A 16,788-nucleotide genomic window follows, 5' to 3' on the forward strand; every position below is an offset into this window, starting at 1 on the left:
CAGAGCTTTTTAATTTAATGCAAATGCATTCCACCAGCCTTCAACTCTTTCCTTGTTCCTCACCTCTTCTGTGCTATTTAAAGTGGTTTGGTGCTATTGCACTGTCACATCACTACTTTTCTACTAAAATAATAATCTTTACTGTTAAAATTCGTTGTCTATGAGGTCCTGGTATGCAACTGAAACTGTGTATGTATTTGTGATGTATACAAATCTTACATCCACATATAGATTGTGGGGTTTTTTTTGTTTACAGCATTGTTGGTGGCTACTTTTCAATAAAAGCACTTCATATAAGGGCTAGTGAGTTCCGCTTTGAGGAGGATTAACAATTTAATGCTACATTATTGTTAAATGGTGTACATTTACACACTTCAAAGAAGTCTTTTTTTTGTCTCAAGGGTTGGTTGAAGCTCTTAAAAAAAATGGTGGCAATATAAATATTTTGCATTCAGACCCTGTTGGTGTGACTCTCTACTATAAACATGAAAACTGTTTGAGGGAGGGGTGACAAACACATTTAATAACTATGTACCAGTTGAATTGATGTATGCTCAGTGCATCAATCACTGAAATCCACCTCACGTTTCTGGGTTCTGATGAGAAGTTGTGGAAGACACAGAAGCACTGTGTGCATTTCACACAGCGCTTCAAGGTACATCACAAACCAAAAGAACACGAAATAAGCACAGAACATTAAAACCCCTTCTAAGAACCAACATGAAGTGCTGTAAATCAAACAGCAATTAGATAAAAATCAAGATCTCAACCATTAATGCCCACTCAAAATTACACTTACAAGACACCAGATTTGAGAGTAAGGAGTATGATTCAGATTACACATTTACTGGATAAGCATACTTCCAGCTACCCAGACACTGATTACTTTTATCACTAAAGTGGTTAACAAGGAAACAGCATGATCTTAATCATGTATATCTATGCTGTTGTATGTGAAGCTTGAGATCTTTCTGGTGTAGTTACAAAAGTCCTTGGGATTGTCTTGAATGTGAGAGACCAGACAGAGGGCTCAAGCTGATGCACAAATTTGTAGTCTATTTCCTTGACCTGCTGTGAGACTTATGAAAATCTATAAACCCTTCTTCTAAAACTATACACCAACGGTGGCACTTAACCTATCTAAGAGATAGGAGCCTCTTCAGAGCTCCTTAACAACATGAATCATTCAGTCAACAGAGATCAGTGTTTTCAGAGTGACTCACCCAGTTCTGTGCTACTCCTAAACAGGATACCAGGTGAATTGCTACACATTACAAAGGAAGCCTATAAAAGCCACTTCAAAATAGATATCTAACTTTGAATTGCAAGGCTTCCTCTCATACTCTAGTACCCCCAAAATTGATTTTTTTTTTTTGACCTACGCTTGGGCCTCTGTACAAATGCTTAAACCACTTTAACGTACAATCTCTTCCTCTACAACAAGTAGAGTTTAAAGGATATACAGGAAGAGATAAGCATTACAAAGTGATGTGAACATACTTGACTGCTCCTTCCGTTGGCCACTACTTAAAACCAGAGAGATAACTTTGTGAGCCAGTTCTTTTAGAGGAAAAAAAAAAATTAATTTTGTGTTTCTAAATCTGCCATTCCAGTTTCCAGTGCTTATTTGTGCAACAACAACTAACCCGTTAGATCACATCCTGGCTATCCTGCCTCCTATTACACACTGTAAATTGCATGGTTATCTGGAGAGGAAAAAACACGCATAAACTGAAACTAAGTACACAAAATCTTACAAACATAAAGCAATCATCATTTCACGGAAGCATAAAAGTAGCGAGAATGCACAAAATCATCTGAATTTCTCCAGCGATACGATACATCTCCTGACTCCCCTTCCATTTCCCTATCTCCGTATAAATAATAATTAACCGTGTAATTCCTTCATTGCTTTCAAGTCACTGCCTCAGAGGCAGCTCACACTTATTTTTATCTTCAAATAACATCAAAGCGAGCGGCTGTTACCAAAGGGGGGGAGGAGGGAAATGCACTTACTTGCCACCTCCAGCGATGCATTATGACTTACAGCTTCCCCGAGGTAGTTCCTTGCCACACACACGTAGACCCCCTCGTCCGGCCGGCTCTTGCGCCCGTGCACGATGCGCAGGAAAAATAAAGATCCGCTGGGCAGCAGCATCCGGTGGGAGCGCGGGTCATCCTTGTCCGTCTCCACCCTTTCTCCCCCCTTGTACCACTCGATGGTGGGGGTGGGCCTTCCCTCTGCTTTGCAGTTCAGAGTGGCTGGTTCTCCTTTGGAAACAATCAAGTCGGAGGGGTGTTCCACGATCCGAGGCGGGAAATCCTCCTGTCGAAGACGGGAACCTGCGAGGTGAAAAACAAAGTTTTTCTTAGGAAATCGCCGCCAGGTACAGTCACGGTGTTTGGCAAAACAGCTACTTAACCATCACCTTGCAGCACAGCGTTTGATGGGAGCTGCTATTAACATCCTAAAGTACACAAAAGAAAACCTTAGTGCACTTCACCAAGTGCAGGGTTCTCCAAAGTGAGTATGTTCAAAAGCATTTTTTCAAGAGGGGACCTAATGCTAGTGAGCAGCCAGATTCCTAAGTCACATCAATCTTTACATGGATCTATTCATGTAAATAAATTTATACATATATGCATATGCACATCAAGAACTACAGAAACTAGTCCTACAGATGCTCCACAGAGATCAGACCACCTCAACCAGCAGAACTGGTACTTCTAATCCATAATCCATAGCCAACCTCATGCAACCTTCTGGAAGGGCCATTAATTCATGCAATGTCTACAGAGTAACTCTAACATTTCCAGTGCCCACAGGGGTGTTTTATGCCACTTATACTATCATCTCAAGTCCCTTGCTCAGTAGTGCCATTGAAGTACAAATGCATGGAGGGCCTGAGTGCATCTTACGCCTCATCCATCAGGGAAAAAAGTTTATAAAATTTTACATGGCTCCAATCTAGAAAAAAACTGTGAGGCAAGTGTATCCAGCATAAAAGAATAGTCACAAGCAAATAAGATACTCTCTTAGACAAGGTACTTCTAAACAAGATGCTCTTCTAGAAAAGCACTCAATTTCACGCTATTTAAAAATTCAAGCTGATAACTTGCATAAAGAAAAAAAAAAGAAAACCAAAAAAACCCAAAGAAACAAAAAGAAAACACAAAACAAATGAAAAAAACCTAACAAACAGCCCCAAAACTCCAAAAAACAAACAAACAACCCCAGTAACAGTCTGCATAGATATATACCACAAACAAATATGGTAAGTTACCAGGTACCAAACAATTCCAAATTGGGAACAAACACCTATCAAAACTTTCAAGGTTTTAAAATGTTGACTCAAATTCAAATTATTGTTTTCCTTATTTTCCTCTTTCTTGAAGCACAACTTTGCCATGGATAAAAATTAGTCTCTTGGGTCACTAATTCCTGATTATTAAAATCTCAGGTGCCAAGATTCTTTATTAACATTAATAACATGGGGTTTGAACAGCTGCGAAGCACCAGAAACACAAGATCTATTCACTGCAGGTTAATAGACCATAAACTGATGTGGAAACAGGGAAAGGAGACAAGAAGAGGAGAGGTCCAAGAACTGCTGTTTTAAATATATGCTAAATATGTCATACAGATATATATGTATATATATGTATATAAAATAAAAGTATAAAAAATGTACCATATTAATTTTATTTCACATTTTCTTCACCTCAAGATAATTAAATGCTCAGCTAATCAGCTAGCACTACAACACACTCAAAAATCTGTCAGTGTGGCCAGACTACATTGAAATACATTTGCATTCTTTATGCAGCAAAACAGGCTAGTTTCACATGAATGTTACTGATCATTAAATTGATCACAAAACATTTAAAACAGCAATAAACCTCCTCTTCAGGTAAGGTTTGGGTAAAAAAAACAGAAGCCAGGGAGCTTCCAAACCCTTCTGCTGACCCAAGCAGCCCAAGCCTGCCCCAAAGACAAATTTTAAGCACCACCTCCAAGAGGTTTGGCACAGGCCAAACCCAGTGAAAGGGGAGCTAAGAGAACAAGAAAATTGTGCCAACCAGCACTGGTTTTTGCAGCAGCTAAATAAACCTCTAACAGACTTCTGCGTTCCCCGAGAACACATCTCAGCTGCATCTGTGTCTACTCATCCCAAACTTTTACACAGCTTTTGTGAAAAGCCCCTCATTGAATACTTCTGCCCTCACAAGTGTGTTGATCAATTTCAAATCCCTCTTTCCATGGTAAAAATGCCGAGAGAGAGATTAAAAACCTTATTTTGTTTATATTTTTACTCACTTCCTATGTAATTCCCAAGGAAAGGTGTTGAAACAAAGGATTACAGAGCTAAAATCAATTGCTCTTAAGATGCTCGGGAAAAATAAAAAGCCAATTTCAATGTAAGATGTTTTAAAGGCAGTTAAAAAGTCTTTTAAAACCAAAGTTTTGACATATGCTAGTGTGTACTGTGTTTGTATTTTCTCAGGCAATCCTAGCTAGCCAGCACACAATACAGGACAAGCCTCCTATTGTTTCTGTCAGCCTAGCCCAGACCACAAATAAATCAAATACCATTTTCAGATATATTGTATACAAGCTTTCCACACTGACATTTAACTGGCTGGACATGTACTTCAAGCACTGTACAGAATGAAAGCATAAAAACTGACCTCTAAACTTTCTTGAAAACTGAGGCTCAAAACCCTAAGCGGGGGGAAAAAATCCTTCAGGATCATCCAGGAATGCTCATACATATTTTTATCTTTGCTGGATAATATTGGAGAAGATAAATATCTATTTTTTTTTTAATCTTAGTATTTTATAAAGCAACATTCCTCTAGCAAATTTCATAACACTGCTTTGATCAGAAAGGGACAGAAGTTGCATGATTAGTTGACTGGCACATAGTGAGCAGTAAGCACAGCTTTAGTGACAACTGCCTGAGGGGTATAACGGCCTTGACAACCAAGTTATAATCTTTCTACATATCTACACTTTTTCTTTTTTTTTTAATCTTCCTTTTCTTTCAGCTAGTTATTTAAGCTGCATTTACGTTTTATTGAGAAGAAGCAGCTTCAATTATCAACATAAATCTTAAGAGTGGGCACCAATCCTATAATTTTCCTGTCAAAAATCCTTCCCAGAAGACATAAAAAAAACCCAACAAACTCCAAGAGCTGAGCACCTAGCACATACTGGATCTGCCATTAAATACACAAGAGAGCTGCTGCTTCTTTTCCCCGAAGATGACAGCACTGGGTTATAGGAACTAACCAACTTGTGTTCTCTGCTTTTATTACGATTCAAGTCTTTCATAAAAAGTCAATTGGATACCACCAATTAAAGTACCCCATACTAATTATTTCATGCTGCTGCTTAAAAGAACAATTATATGAAATCATGTTCCCAGTTTCTGGAAACCATTGTGCTGCGCCACAACAATTTTTACAAGAATTCAAACAACGACATAAACAGATGTGAAGGTTCTAAGAAAACTTGCATTAGATAAATGACAAACTTGTAGGAGCTAAGATTTGCCTTTATCCCCACCTTAAAACATCCTGTTGGTAGCATATTAAAACAAAACTCATTGACAAACAGCAGGGAGTGTATTGAAATATGAAAGCTGCTGATGTCAGGGGTTCAAACACTGCGCACCCCTTGTGTACAAACACGTTCTCCTTCGGAGGAAATCCAAAATGTTTGTGCTATTGGCACAAACTGCATCAGTCCATCTAAACCTGAGCTCAGATGGACATGGAAAACCTCATCTCCCAAGATCTATATATCTAAATAGTAACTTATCATAAGTATTATAAAATACTGTGTGACAGACTGCATCCTTAGCCAAATTCCTAAGGGCCAGTATACTCTTGGCCCTGTTTCTTTTCCATTCCACAAATATTGCATTTAACATTTTCAGAGCACAAGAACCTTGCTCTTTTTTTCTCATTACTGAAACCCTATGTGAGATCTGAGAAACTGATTGAAACCTAATTGCTATCAAAGTTATTAGTAAAATGCTAACAAACAAAACCACAAGTTAAAAAGCAGTGTTAGGAGACCCTTGCAAACAATTATACTTAATCAGATCATAAGAGCTCCCCCAATTCCCCAGGGTTTCCAGTAGTAACTTAACCTCTTTCAGAAAGATTTTCAGAAAGTGGAGGGGAGTATCTTTGTGGTTTTATGTAAGTTGACTGGAAAGATGCTCCATAAGTCTCTAGCTCTAGTGGTCACAAATCTTTCCCTAATCCTCAGGTTAAACATACCCACAAATAGTAAATATCTTGTTCTTCCTGTGCTGGAAGTGCCCTATAATTCAGATCTCTCCACAAACTTCTTGGACTTTTATGCCTTCGACATGCAAATTGCAACTTTTTCCTTTTTTACCAGCCTCTTGGATTCTGTGTTGCTGCTGCTCTTAGAAGTCATAAAACTAATTTTATCTGGTTTCCCCCTCATAAGATTTGCTCACCTTTTCCTTGTCCTAAAGTCCAGCTTATCCTTTTTGCAGATGTGGAAGACCCAAACCACATACACTCCAGAGGCAAGCAGACTCTGAGTACTATATCAAGCACACACTGCAAAACAATATCACATTGTGCTACAGGGCAAAAATAACTAAAGGATAAATCAAAGTATTTTTCTGAAAGTGGCTTTTCTGCCCCTATACCTGCAGCTAACCTATTGAGCTTGCTTTGTTGCACACACAACAAGTAATTTTCAAGGAAAAACAACAGTACTAGGAAGATCCACAGAGATTTTGTCCCTTTCATTTTCTTTTTCTCAACTTCTCCATTCTTTTAATATTCCTACTCTTTGTATACTACCCTTGTGCAGCTTCAATGAAACACCTGATTTCCTGAGCTTTGTAGCCTACATGAACTGCATACTGAAAAGCAATTATTTTGACATTTCCAGGATTACAGTCATCCTTCCATAACCAAAGACATGAAGTAATTAATAAAGATAGTAATGCTGTGCCTATTTGGATTTTCCCAAAAGAGTTATAGCAGAACAGAAATTTCATTGTCCAATTTTACTTTGCTATAAAGCAAAAGAGTAAAAACAGCATTTAACTGGTATTTCTGAAACGCTGATTGCAGAATAGCATTAGCATCACTTTGGACTGAAAAAGTGGGCCTTTGACACAGAGTTTTATTTATAACAGCTGTTCATTTCTAACACCTGAACATTAAACATATATTCTAGAAAAACAAAGTTACACTTTTCACCTAAATCCTGCCATTACTTTGCACAGTCATAGCTCCTTTAAAAAGATGCCACCTTTATGAACAAAAATGTTCCCCTGCAAGTGAGGGAGTATTTGTACACTAAGGAGGAAAAGGCATAGTTGGAATGTTACAGCACTGTCACATCACCTGATTAATGCCCACCTGGGACTGCAGGTTTATTGAAATGCATTTCAAGACATGGCAAATGGTTCCAAACACTGATCTGGGAATAGGTCCAGTTCTTTTCAATAGATACCATAAAATGTGACAAGCAGGGCTCTCAATTTGGATCAGCAGAACCTGTAGTTATCCTGTGTTTTCCCAGGGAAGAGAAATGCTCTCTTTTCCTGAGAACACAGTGGAAAACAGGTGAGCAAGACGTAAATAAAAAGAAAAGCCCTGAACACTACTTGATCACTCCCATCACAAAACCACAGTGATGTTCCCTAAAAAATAAGTTGTTCTTATTTCAGTTCACATCACCATGTTAAGGAATCCTTTTGTTTCCCTCCTCTAATTGCTATTGAAATTTCATTGATAAAGGAAATTATTAAAATATTTTTCCTTTAATTATTTCTCCTACTAAGGGGTATTTTTTGGGTAAACAAAATAATTTGCTTTAAAAACAAAATCTGATTACGAAATGCGGGCCATGGCTTTTAATATAAATCCGTAGACATCCACAAAACATTTTTCCCACTCAAAAGACAGCAACAAAAAACACTTCAAGGTTAAGACACCATGAATTACAATTGCATTTCTGTCATAGCTACCACACTATCAGGAGATGTCAGAAACCAGTAATTTACTGTACACTTATGGGGAAAAAAAACTAGGGTAATGACAGAGTGCCTGCAGTTTTAAGCCACGTATGTCTGTCTCTTTGAAATAAGAGATTAAATGGGAGCTGTACTAAAAATGCCTCAAATCCAGACTGATCTCGTGCCTGGCTCTTACACTGAGAGATGTAACCCAAACACTGGAAGCTACAGACATTCAATTTACACAATATTCATGACCTGGTCAACTGAACGGGAGTTAGTTGAAGTACTGTAGCAATAAGCTAAATAAATAAAGGGGGAAAATAATTTTGAAAAAGTTTATATATCATGGGTGTAAATGGTTGGCTTCTGTTCTTCTGGACATAAGCATTAGGTCAGAAAAAGCCATGAGTTCTAAGCAAAAAAATCTTCTGGAAAGCTGTACACTGTCTTATAGTTATTTAAATACTCTGCCTGGTGTGAATGGGGAAAAAAAATGGCAAATACTGCATTGCTCAGGTATTAACACTGAGTCTCCATTTTAGTTCCTAAAGACATATTTCCCAGGAGATGCTGAGAGAGACTAGCTCTCTGAAATAATCACTTTTAGCAAAGAAGGCCAAAGTGGCAACAGTAAGAGTCATGCTTTAAACCAAAATTAAATTCAACTCTTCCAAATTGCTCTTGAACAAACCACTTATTTTCAAGAGACTCAGCTTTACACTCAATCTTTGTTACATGAGCACATGCTACTGCTTTGTGCGGCAGTTAGCATAAATAAGTCTTGACCTGGTTATTCATTAAATTAGCTAGAATATAAATTTAAAATACTAATATTTATATTGCACCATGTAAGAGGCTGACATTTACATAAAACCCCAGGCAATAGCTAATGTTCCCAGGGTAAGAAACTGGTCAGTTTTATTTTTTCTTTCCCTCCGTTGTGCTTCCTGGTAAGATATTTATCTCATCTGACTTTGGTGGATACTGTAATTATCTGAGATGTCAGTATCTAGGGCATGCACTTTAGAAACTAAACCTCCTTCAACAAAAACAAGAACATCCCACACCAAACTGGTAAGCTGGGAATAGTATTTTCCCTTAAGGGAAACATTAATGAAATTACAGAAATAATTTCATTAATAATGCAGAATCAACTATGACCCAGTCAGCAACTCCATTATACTCAAAAACAAGCACAATGGTAATAAAGTCTATTTCATTATTTCTTTTAGTCTTTGAAAGGGCTGGAATAATGCTGGCAGATATTTTCTGCACTGGGACTGAGTGAGAAGTGCACTAGGACAAGATGAGAATGGCTGAGCAGTATCAGAAGGCGAGCTCCTCTTGGGAGATTTGGGTGCAACAAGCTGGCAGTGACCATGTCAAAGGGCAGGATGAGTGAAGCACTGGGGTCAGGCAGGTACACAAAGAGAGGGACAGTGGGAGCTGCACAGGCCCTGGGATGGCTGTCAAGAGGAAAAGAAGTGGCAAAGGATTATGGAAAGGATGCAAATGTTCAGTAAAGCTGAAGCAAAGAGCGACTGGAAGACAACTAAGGAAACAGACACTTTAACTATATTAAGGTAACAGGATTTGATGAAAATTATGGGTAGGTCTGTGGGCAGCAGAGCTGGAAAGATACTGAAAATGACCACTGGTTAAACACAGGAGCGGGGACACAGTGAGAAGATCTCAGACAGGTCAGAGCAATCCCTTCTGCCCTGTGCTCCTCCTTCCCTGGCAGATGGCATTCCCTACAAAGGCAGACCTGACAGCTCTGATGGGCTGTCAGCAGCTTGGGAAGAAAAGAGAGTAAATGGAGAGTGTGGGGACTGAGGCTGCTGTGAGTCACATCAGAATTGCCACTTCCAGGGCTCGGTTTTCTATTGAGCAGGGAGGGAGGGAGGATTAGGAAACAAAGAAGAGGCAGTCAGGCTCTCCTCCATCTTCAATCCTTGTCCTCGATCATGTTTCATCCCAGACTGGAAGAGGAACAAAAGTAAAGGCCCAGAAGACTCATGCACTGAGTTTTCTTCTCATGAAGAAACATCATCATCATGAGGTCTGAAGTCCTACCCCACAGCATGACTGCTGAAAAACCTAGTGAGAAATTATCAAAAATGTCAACCAGCATCTCTGCCATCCCTATGCCTTCCCAGCTGGATTTAAGTTCTGGTTGTGTGAAAATGGTCCAACCACCTGAATACACCACAGAGAAGACTTCATTCACTAGCTAAAACCAGGCCTCCATATCAAATTGACAGAGAAAAACCACATACTGATCAAGTTGTTTCTGGTGAAAGAAATGCTATCAGATTATTTTCCTGAGTATTCGTAGTGGATTCTTCAGAAAACTTGTGGCTAATAGCCTGGGTGTTCAGCAGTCTGAAGTGTATTCAAACATGTAAAACAAAGCTTTTGAGATGTTCTATATGATAGGCACACTTAAGAAAGATATTTAAATAACACCAGTTTTCAGCAAGTTATTGACTTTTTCAAGACAAAGTACCGACCCACAATTTCAGGGATAGTTGTCTGAAGTAATTTATACTTTAAAGAAAACAAAATATTTTAAATGGCCTTTTAAAGGATTAGTAACAAATCCCTAGAGGAATGCAGCCCACCTCAGTCAATTTTCAACCTTAAAAGCAAATTTTGACATACCCAGAACATTAATGAAGACAATGTTTATGCCTTACATAGCATGCTAAGTGTGAGAACTCTACAGATAAAAATGCTGTCCAATATATACTGAGGCTCATAATGGAATGTAAAAAGAAGTTGAAAAATAGCAGTAGCTTATGGTTGCTGATGATGAGATTTAAGTAAATGAAGAACAGTTTTAAAGTAAGAGAAAAAGTTAAAAAATAATTATTTCATTGAAACAAAAATGTCAGGGGTCTATTTTCTATGATTTTAATTATTTTATAATTTTTTCTAAAAACTAGCTTAATGACGTTGAATAACTATTATAAGGGGTTCTGGTGAAAGAATCAGTACTGAGAAACACAGATCAATATTCAGTGGTCACAAATGGAAAAAGGAAGGAGAAGGGAGAGGTAAGAGAAAAATAGTGCTACACAACCACGAGGGTGAGTCAAAAGTAGAGAGGAATACTCAAGCATGGGAAAAGAAAAAGACCTCAAGAGCTCTGTAGAGCTGTGCAAGAAAGAAACAGTAAGTGAAAATGAGAAGAATGGAGCTGTGTGATTTGAGATTTTAAAGCTTAATATAACATCAACACAAGCAATCAGGCAGAGGTTTGTGTGGTTTACACATATAAATGCAAATGCTGACAAAGCCTTTAAAATTTTAAAGGAAGAAGAGCTTTTGAAAACAAGGAAAAAGAATGATTATTTTTATTATTACTTCAAGCAACAATAACCATGACAGGGGTGAGGGTTCAAGCACCAAAGAATACTAGATTATTGCCAGAAACAAATAAACCTCAGAGGAATCTGAGTGCCCAGAAATACTATCTTTCTGTTTTTCAACTTTATCAATAGCTGTGGTAGAAGAGATTACTTCTCTGCATCAGGCTTGTTTCACTAGTTAAGATATCCCCACACAGTGAGACAAGTGGAAACACAGCAGCAACCAGCTATAAAAACAGGCAGCTAGATTAAAAGAATTCAATTTAGTGTGTTCCATCAGCTCAAGAAAGCCAGTCAGTCCTATTCTCCAGACTGCAAAACTCTAAGGAATGATTATATATTGGAGTTTCCCTTCCAAAAAAATTAAACTGTACTTTACAAGAATGTAGAAATGTTGATTTAAAAAAAAGAAAAAAGAGCTACTTATATTCCTATAAAGAAATAAGTTTGATCTTATGTACAAGTATCTCTGCTTAGTATTAAGGTAATCATTCTATTGTGCAGAGAAGCTACCTGTATACTACATGTATAATAAACTGGAGAACATCTCCTATGGGAGAACTCCTCTCTCCCACAGTTACTCCATGCAGGATTTGGTCAGTGCCTCCTGAGAGGTGGAAATTGGCTGGGAGCTTTACTGCCAACATGTAACATAAACATCACTACAAACTCACACTGCTCAAGCAGCTACACCCATCACTGCTACAACACTGGCCAACACGGGTGGGCAGGTGGGTACAAGGAACTTGAGGATTTGTTTGGTTTTATCCTTGCAAAGCACAGTCCAAGGTTTTAAGCATCCCTTTTTTTGTTTTCAATAGGGTTTTCAAGGCTAAACTACTTTTTTGTATCATGATTATAATTATAACATAGTTTCCAAATGCTAAAAGGCAACCAATATACAGATTTTTCCACTTTGTGTAAAGAGCTATTTGAAACAAAACCCTAAATTAAGGCTTCCTGAAAGGCTGAAAGCCTTCAGTGGGACTAATTAGACAGAACCACTAGGCCTTGAGGCTCACAGCTGCTCACCAGTACCCTCTGCAAAGACTGAGAATTAAACACATGGTTAGGGGTTTAAATTGATTAACGGGCATCAGTTGTTCCTCCTCTACAGGTAAAGCCCTAATATCAATCTTTTTATTTCCTAATATACCATTATATGACTAATTAGTAGGCATTATGGCACATCTATCAGTTTAAATGAATTTTTAATGACAATTAATCTGCCCTTTTTTAAAATTCTTACTTTAAATAAATGGGAAATTCTCCCCTAGTGTTTTGATTAAAAACAAGAGCTAAGCAGTGCTAAAAAAAAGTCAATTAAAAATGAATGGATCTTTTAGTGAGAGACTGTACTGCAAATTGTCAGTCCTCTACACGTTACACAGGAATTCTACTCTTAATTTGTTCTGTAATTTTGTGGTTGCTGCAAGTATTTATAAACTGGTATATCTGCATTAGGAACACCACACTGGAATAGCTACAGGACTTTACAAACAGAAGTGAATTGTAAGCAGTCAAGATACACAGGACAGATTAGACAGCATTTGACTCTTCTCAAGGACTGTGGCAAACCACTCACTATCAAAACTATCGGGCAGGAAACACCGGGGAAGGACCTGGAAACCTTTATTTCCATCAAATGCATCAATCTGCCAACACAGCACACCATCATCACTGGGAAACATTTTTATCAAGGGAGAAACAAATTCATCAACTTTGAAAACAATGATCCAACAAAACATAAATGAAAAAGAAATCAGTGCTTAAGACTCAAAAGAAGGCAAGCAAAAGGTCTCAAAAATACATCAGCCCAAATCCCATATTTTATCATTGGGCTTCAAGGATAGCTCAAAGCACTCACAAAAGACTGTGTGCCACTCAACCCCATGTTCTTCTTTCAGCTCAAGAGAGATGTGGTGAAAAGCCACTCCATGTCCTCTCATGATAATACCCCTAAGAGAAACCCCTTTACGCAAACACCAGGTGCATAGCCTTGACGGTATGTGTTTAAAAATATCCATATATGAATAAATAAAAATTGAAATTTTCTATTAGGTACATATAACACCTACAGAGTGCAGAAGAAAGACAAAATGACTCATTATAAAATATTTTTTTAAACATTCTAAGCAGAAAATTATGCAGAATTAGCCTGCTTGGTGTGAAACCGCCTAACCAAGCCAAAATCAAATCTCTCATTTCTTCGTGCCTTGCCACTTTAGTAATGGTGAATTAATCACTTCCTTCCATCTGGAATGGAATGAGCAGTCCACAGACTTCAGGTGTCTTTGGAGTGTTTAAGCCCTTTCCTTCAAACCAGACAAGAAAACTTATTCCAAGAAGGATCTGAGAAAGGTGATGAGAGGGCTATTTGTATCAACAATTATAGAAGTCCAGCAAACGGAAAAGTTTCTGCTCCAAGGATATTGATCAATTTTTTATAAGGCAATTAAAACACCAATTCTTGAAGAAAGCAGCTGTGACTTGTCTTCAAAACCCCAAACCCAATCTGGTAGGTCTGAGACAGTTACAGCACATGTTAGTGGATGGAATGTCCTCAAGACCATTAGAAACATAAGTAGGCACATGGAGAACGTGAAGCTCGAGGGCAGCCTGGGCTGCAGTGACCATGAAATTGTGGTGTTTGAAATCCTTGGGGCAGCAAGGAGGGTGTGAGAAGTGCACTCACTACCCTGGACTTCAGGACAAAAGAGCGTCGCTCCAAGAATCTCCTTGGTGGAGTGCCAGGGGATAGAGCCTTGGTGGGAAGAGAGAGCTGGAAGACACTCAAGGATTGCCTCCTCCAGGCTCAAGAATAATGCACCCCTACAAAGAGAAAGTCAGGGAAGATTGCCAGGAGGTCTCTGTGGATCAACAAGGAGCTCCTAGACAAACACAAAGAGGTAGCTCAGTGAGGGTGGAAGTGGGAAAGTAGCCTGGGAGGAACACAGAGTAACTGTCTCAACAGGCAGGGAGATCATTAGGAAAGTTAAAGCACTGGCAGAAGCCAATCTTGCTCAGGAGATCAACAGTAACAAAAAAAACTTTTTAGGTATGTCAGCAATAAAAGAAAGCCTAGGGGAAATGTTGAGTTCCCCCAGGAGGAATATGGGACACCTGGTTACCCAGGAAATGGAGAAGGCTCAGGAACTCAACAATGTTTTGCCCCAGTCTTCACTAGCAAGTTTTCCAGTCACACTGCCCAAGCTGCAGAAGGTGAAAGCAGAGATTGGGAGAATGAAGTCCCACCCACTGCAGGAAAAGACCAGGTCTGAGAATGTCAAAGAAACCCAAAAGTGCACAGGTCCACGGGACCTGACAAGATACATCCACAGGTCCTGAGGGAACTGGTGGATGAAATGCCTGAGCCACTATTCATAATATTTGAGAATATAGCAGTCTACAGGAGTTCCCACTGACTGGAAAAGGGGAAACATAATCCTCATTTTTCAAAAGGGAAATAGAAGAGACCCAGGGAAAATCAGACCAGTCAGACTCATGCAAGTGTCTGGCAAAAGCAAGGAGCAGATTCTTCTGGGAACTATCCTAAGGCACGGGGAGAATAAGAAGGTGATTGGTGGCAACTAACATGACTTCACTGAAGGAAAATCATTCCTGACATATTTGGTGACTTTCTACAGTGGGGTTACAGCAGTGATGGGCAAGGAAAGGCAAAAGATGTCATCATCCTAATCTGTGCAAAGCATTTGACACTGTGCACATGACATCCTTGTCTCTGAGCTGGAGAGACATGGATTTGACAGATGGACCACTTGGTGGATAAGGAATTGTCTGGATGGTCACACTCAGAGTTGCAGTTGATGTTTTAATGTCCAAATTGAAAGTAGGGACAGTAATGTTCCTCAGGGGTCAGTACTGGGACCCATGCTGTTTAAAATTTTTGTTGGTGACACAGTCAGTAGGATTAATATGCACCCATAAATCCAACCTTATAACAAAACACAAACTTAATCACTATCCTAAAGCAAAGCAACACATCTCAAAAACATCTTCCATCCTAGTTAAAATAAATGTCTTCAATGCTTAAAAGCAAAAGGAACACTCATATAAACATGTAGCACCAAGTAGTAGAGATCATCCCTGACCTTGAAAAATGCCTTTCTTGGTATACTTCAGCAGGAAAAAAAGGACCATTTTCCTGTTAATGCTGTCATAAAGCCCACAGTGAATTACTAAAAATCATTACTTTTATGTTAAAAGCTCTCACAATGACAAGAATGAATTAGCAGGGGATGGGAAGTAAAAAGACAAGTAATGCTTAAGAGGCCCATCTCCACAAAACACTGCTGGGAATGCAAATGTCTCAAGCTTTGCATGCTTATTAACGTTGCTCGTTGTAGTCCCATCTCTGTACATTAGCAAAGGAGAGCAGGTAAATTGTTGCAAAATCTCCTTCCCCTCCACACCCATTAAGATTCCCTTCCTTTTAAATACCTGTCACTCACCCCACGGCATGCTGGCTCTCCACTTACACAGAACTCTGCTAATAATGCTATTAATAACTACTGGTAAAAAAAAAAAAAACAAAACACAAAAATGTGCAGGGGTAGACAAAATTGTAGTGGCAAATAACGCATTGTTTCCAACATGGATGAGACAGTACCCTACTACAGACAATAAGCCAGAGGAACTGAAGTTTCAGTCCTGGAAAAAGAAATCTACTCCTAAGAATTACTTCATGTGAGGGGGAGAAGTTTTTGGGTTTTTTGGTTTTTTTTTTTTTTTTAGTTTATCATTTCAGCAAGTAAATGTAAGAACTGTTCAAAATTTGAAGTAATTAGTGTCCCTCTGTCACTAAACAGTAAAAAGCCAAAGTGCCTTAAGAAATTCTGCAAACAGCCCATACATCTTCTTTTTTTCACCAGAAACTACTATTGATTAGTAATCCACAGAACTTAAGAAATTTCTACAAATCATAAAAGGCAAACATTACTAAAATAAAACCCTGTATCAGTAAAGCTGGCTGGCCCATTTCCCCCAAGTAAATATGTTTTAAGTTGCTCTTTCAATCAAAATATGATAGATGGCATTATAACTAGGTACTGTTCTCAGGAGGAAAGATTTCTTCACACAGCTAAAAAAGAACATTCCCAACAGGGATCCTTTAAAAAACACTAATATGTTCTTTATACTTGTTCCATTTTATTTTGAAGGTCAACAAATTGCTACATTCAGTTGACAGATTTGCAAGGCATCTGCAAGATTTTTATTCATTATACCAAATCTTTATATTTTAAAAACCCACTATTTTTCTTGTCCTCCTTAAATGCACTCCCAAAATATCTGTTATAGGACCTTATCAGGTCTGTAGAACCAACTGCAGAGAAAGATCTGACCAATTCATTTCTTTCATAAAAACGTTCAAA

At 38.5% G+C, this 16,788-nt stretch overlaps 1 protein-coding gene across 1 annotated transcript in view; it reads right to left on the bottom strand.

The window, feature by feature from the left end:
* The window catches only part of ROBO1 (roundabout guidance receptor 1), a 289,474-nt gene that overhangs the window by 247,134 nt on the left and 25,552 nt on the right, over window positions 1–16,788 (bottom strand). The window contains exon 2 of the mRNA XM_084226959.1: window positions 2,017–2,343. Coding sequence (XP_084083085.1) covers window positions 2,017–2,343 — 327 coding nt within the window. The remainder of the gene's footprint in view (window positions 1–2,016; window positions 2,344–16,788) is intronic.

This window comes from Fringilla coelebs (genome assembly GCF_963513975.1).
Source record: "Fringilla coelebs genome assembly, chromosome: 2".
Classification (NCBI taxonomy): Eukaryota; Metazoa; Chordata; class Aves; order Passeriformes; family Fringillidae; genus Fringilla; species Fringilla coelebs.